At 47.5% G+C, this 3632-nt stretch overlaps 1 protein-coding gene across 1 annotated transcript in view; it reads left to right on the top strand.

Annotated features, from left to right (window-relative positions):
- Positions 1-996: 996 nt before the first annotated feature.
- Positions 997-3632, top strand: part of MCUB (mitochondrial calcium uniporter dominant negative subunit beta) — a 37392-nt gene continuing 34756 nt past the window's right edge. Inside the window, exons 1-2 of the mRNA XM_032444434.1 lie at positions 997-1234; positions 1618-1758. Coding sequence (XP_032300325.1) covers positions 997-1234; positions 1618-1758 — 379 coding nt within the window. The remainder of the gene's footprint in view (positions 1235-1617; positions 1759-3632) is intronic.

The raw sequence follows: 3632 nt of genomic DNA, 5'->3' as shown, positions 1-3632 counted from the left end.
TCATGAGAACTTCTCATCTTGAGAAGGGTTAATACATTTTCATTGATTTCTATCTTTGTCTTCAATTCTTTGTTTCAGTTTTATTGACATGTATGTTCATCTTTTAAGCTTACAGCCTCAAAACAAACAAACAAACAAATAAATAAATAAATAAATAAATAAATAAGAGACACATTTGCATCTTGCACATGTCCTGATGCCCCTTTCACCTTCACAATTCCCACCAGACCTACCATACCAGAGAGTATGAGATCCAGCAGAGCACCTCTCCTCTTTGGTTCCTCCATGGCTTGGTCAAGAAGCTGCCATCTGTGCTCTCCATGGATCTGCTGGATGCCACATGCCCTGCTGTGCTGTCCCTGCAGCACATACTGGAGTGCAAAAGGCCACCAAAGGGGACAATGGCCAGACAACACGAGACTCCCATCTGTCTGCAGAGGGCATCTTCCAATTGCTCTCCTTGATCAGGAAGCCTGAAACAGGCACTGTTTGTCTCCTCTGTTGGCCATTTCCATTAGCTCTGACCTCTCTGCTCTTCCATCCCCAGGCAGAGCTCAGTGCACTCTCACAGAGGGCAGTCACTCTTCCTTGTCTCCACTCAGGAGAGCAGGGGGAGTCAGAAGACCAGAGGAAGTTGGAGGAGCAGAGGATGTTAGAGGGGTACAAGAAGATGTTAGAGGAGCAGAAGAAGTTAGAGGAGCAGAGGAAGTTTGGAGAGAGGAAAAAGAAGGAGGGTTACCTGGAGGAAATAACACAAGCGTCAGGGTCAGGGTCAGAGTCAGAAGAGGAGCCAAAAGCCAGATTTTCTTTACGAGAATTTCTCGAGTCCAAACTTAGAGATGGGGCAGCCTCACCGACACAGCTGCCACCATCAACACCCGGGACTCTTGATAGAGCAAAAGGTGAGCAAAGTATTACGACCATTATTGATCGATCTTTTAAACTGAGTGAAATTCGAATCTAAGAAAGGATTTCACATGTCATCCAAAAGAACATATGGTCACTTGGTTACTTCGCTGCTGGGACAATGGTGCCAATAGTGCGTGGCTCGATGGCATTGAAGCTCGCAAACTGGGTAGTATTTCCAAGGACTCACGTGTGGACAGAGGTATTGGCACATGCCAAAATCAGTCCTACACCCTCTGGAAGCGGATGTTGATAGCGGTAAGAGATAGATTCCCCTTTAAACGGGACTTGGAGCCTGAGAGAAAGAAATGGACTGATATAGAGAAAGGTATCCAATTTTTGAGAGAAAATGCTCTGGTGGAAATGCTATACAGCCCGCCAGTTTTCAATGCATAACGATCCAAATACCAATTAACATGATCTTGAATGCATGACCGCGTTCGCACGACAAATGTGGCGTGACTTTACAAAAGCGAGCTCCAGAAAAGCATGCAGTGCACTTGCCCTTAGTATTGGGCAAAGGGGACAGGAAACCCTTTGGTGGAATGAACTAATGACAGGCTTCAGGAACTTGAATTAGTTTATAAGCACTACAGAAGTTAAATCTGTATCACTTCAGCCGATTGTCTAAAATAGTGGAAGAAGATTACCCAGAAATGGAGGAACAGCAAAGTGAATATTATTGACAACTTGCTATGTGCCTGGATGTAGATGGAATTCATGGTGGTGACAAGATGATGGAGACCGAGGATTTCACGGAGTCGCCTATTGATGAAAGCTTAAACAACATTGAGTTCTCTCGACCTGGTATCATCGAAAATTCTCAACGCATTAAAAAAGATGACGTCGCTCGTATGTCAAGCAAGGATGACAACAATAGACACCTCTTATTCAAGCAATGAACTAACGATAAGACTACAGGACGTCTTACCTTGTTTGTTTTTCCCCTCTGTAGTCATGGGGAGGACATGAAGAAGTTGTGTCGAGATTCATCCACTTCTGCCCTCAGGCACAAGTGAAAGAATTACAATGCAAAAGCAACCACCAAGGTGAACTCTTCAAGAAGGGGAAAGTTCCAGTTGCTGCAAGCCACTGCAGTAAACAGATAGAGGGGCCCTGCCCCAGCCAGGGGGGGAATAGGGACATACGAGAGTTATTACGTCGACTGTGTGGATTTTAGTGGCCGTGGCACATCTTCGACCAACAGAAATATAAAGCCGTGTGTTGGACCATGGTGCAGCAATGCCCCTAATGCCTCAAGTCCACCAAAAGGGACACAACCAATATATATACAGTGGATGTGACTGGGGTTCCCTAAGCGAATTGACTATGTGCGAGGCTCGAAATATAAAGCTCACTGGAAAGACGGCAGAAGGCACCCTATTGTGACTGGTCCAGAGGCTCCATGTATAAACTGGGGAATTCGAATAACCTTAGAATGGGAATTTAAGGATCTCCCGACGGGGTATCGGATGGGCCTTTGGAATAGCNGTGCAGCCGGGGCTGCAGGCAGGTGCCCAGGGCTGTCCTGCAGAGCAGGGTCCCTGCTGTGCCCCAGGGGCTGTGTGCCGGGTATGGGACTCTGCCGCCTGCCAGGCTCAGCACTCAGCCTGCCCGGCAAGCAGCCCAGGGTGCTGTGGGAAGAAGTGTGGTGTGGGGGGAAGGAGCCCCCCAGCAGGGCATGTGCTGCCACAGCTGCTGCCTGGGGCAGGGGGATCACAGCTCCACTGCACAACTGATTGTTTCTGAGGGCCCTTTTCAGGAGGAGAGCAAAGGCAGGGATTTTCCATTTCCTGTTCAGAGGGAAGGCAAAAAGTATTGGAGGCAGAAATCTAAAAGGGGCAGTCAAATTTAAACACAGCTCTGACATTCCTGATTTTTTTTTCAGTTTATTGCTTGTTTAGTGAGCAGTCACACATGATGTGCTTTCAGGTTCTCCTCTCTCAAAGGATGATATTAGTTGAAATCACAGCATTTTCTGTTGACCTGAATAATGCACTTATCCTGCAAACAGGCAGGTTTCTCTTACAGATATTGAAAGGCGCAGAGGTTGGGTCTGGGTTCTTTAAGAGCAGCGGAGGTAAAGTTATGAGACATGAAACTGATGAAAATATCCAGGGAGATGGGGTTAGATTAGAATAGCAAAGGAAGGTTAAAGCTCCATATGCTTCTTCTGCTTATGGAACGTTGAACTTCATGAAATTAAATGCAAGTTGTGGTGCTAAATGAATATTGTTATAGGAGAATTTAAATGTTTCATAGTATCGTAGTAGGAATGGCTCTGAGAATGGTCTTTACTTGTCATTATCTTCTGATACAGGACTCCAAAGCCAAGAACAACAGCGGATGCCCAACAGCAGCTCCATCAGTGAGTTCCTCCTGCTGCTGTTGGCAGACACGTGGCAGCTGCAGCTCCTGCACTTCTGGCTCTTCCTGGGCATCTACCTGGCTGCCCTCCTGGGCAACGGCCTCATCAGCACAGCCGTAGCCTGCGACCGCCGCCTGCACACCCCCATGTACTTCTTCCTCCTCAACCTGGCCCTCCTCGACCTGGGCTGCATCTCCACCACTCTCCCCAAAGCCATGGCCAACGCCCTCTGGGACACCAGGGCCATCTCCTACACAGGATGTGCTGCACAGCTCTTTTTCTTTGCCTTCTTCATGTCAGCAGAGTATTTCCTTCTCCCCATCATGTCCTATGACCGCTATGTTGCCATCTGCATGCC

Source organism: Coturnix japonica, chromosome 4 (assembly GCF_001577835.2).
Source record: "Coturnix japonica isolate 7356 chromosome 4, Coturnix japonica 2.1, whole genome shotgun sequence".
NCBI lineage: Eukaryota > Metazoa > Chordata > Aves > Galliformes > Phasianidae > Coturnix > Coturnix japonica.
This window is presented reverse-complemented; position numbering and strand designations above follow the sequence as displayed.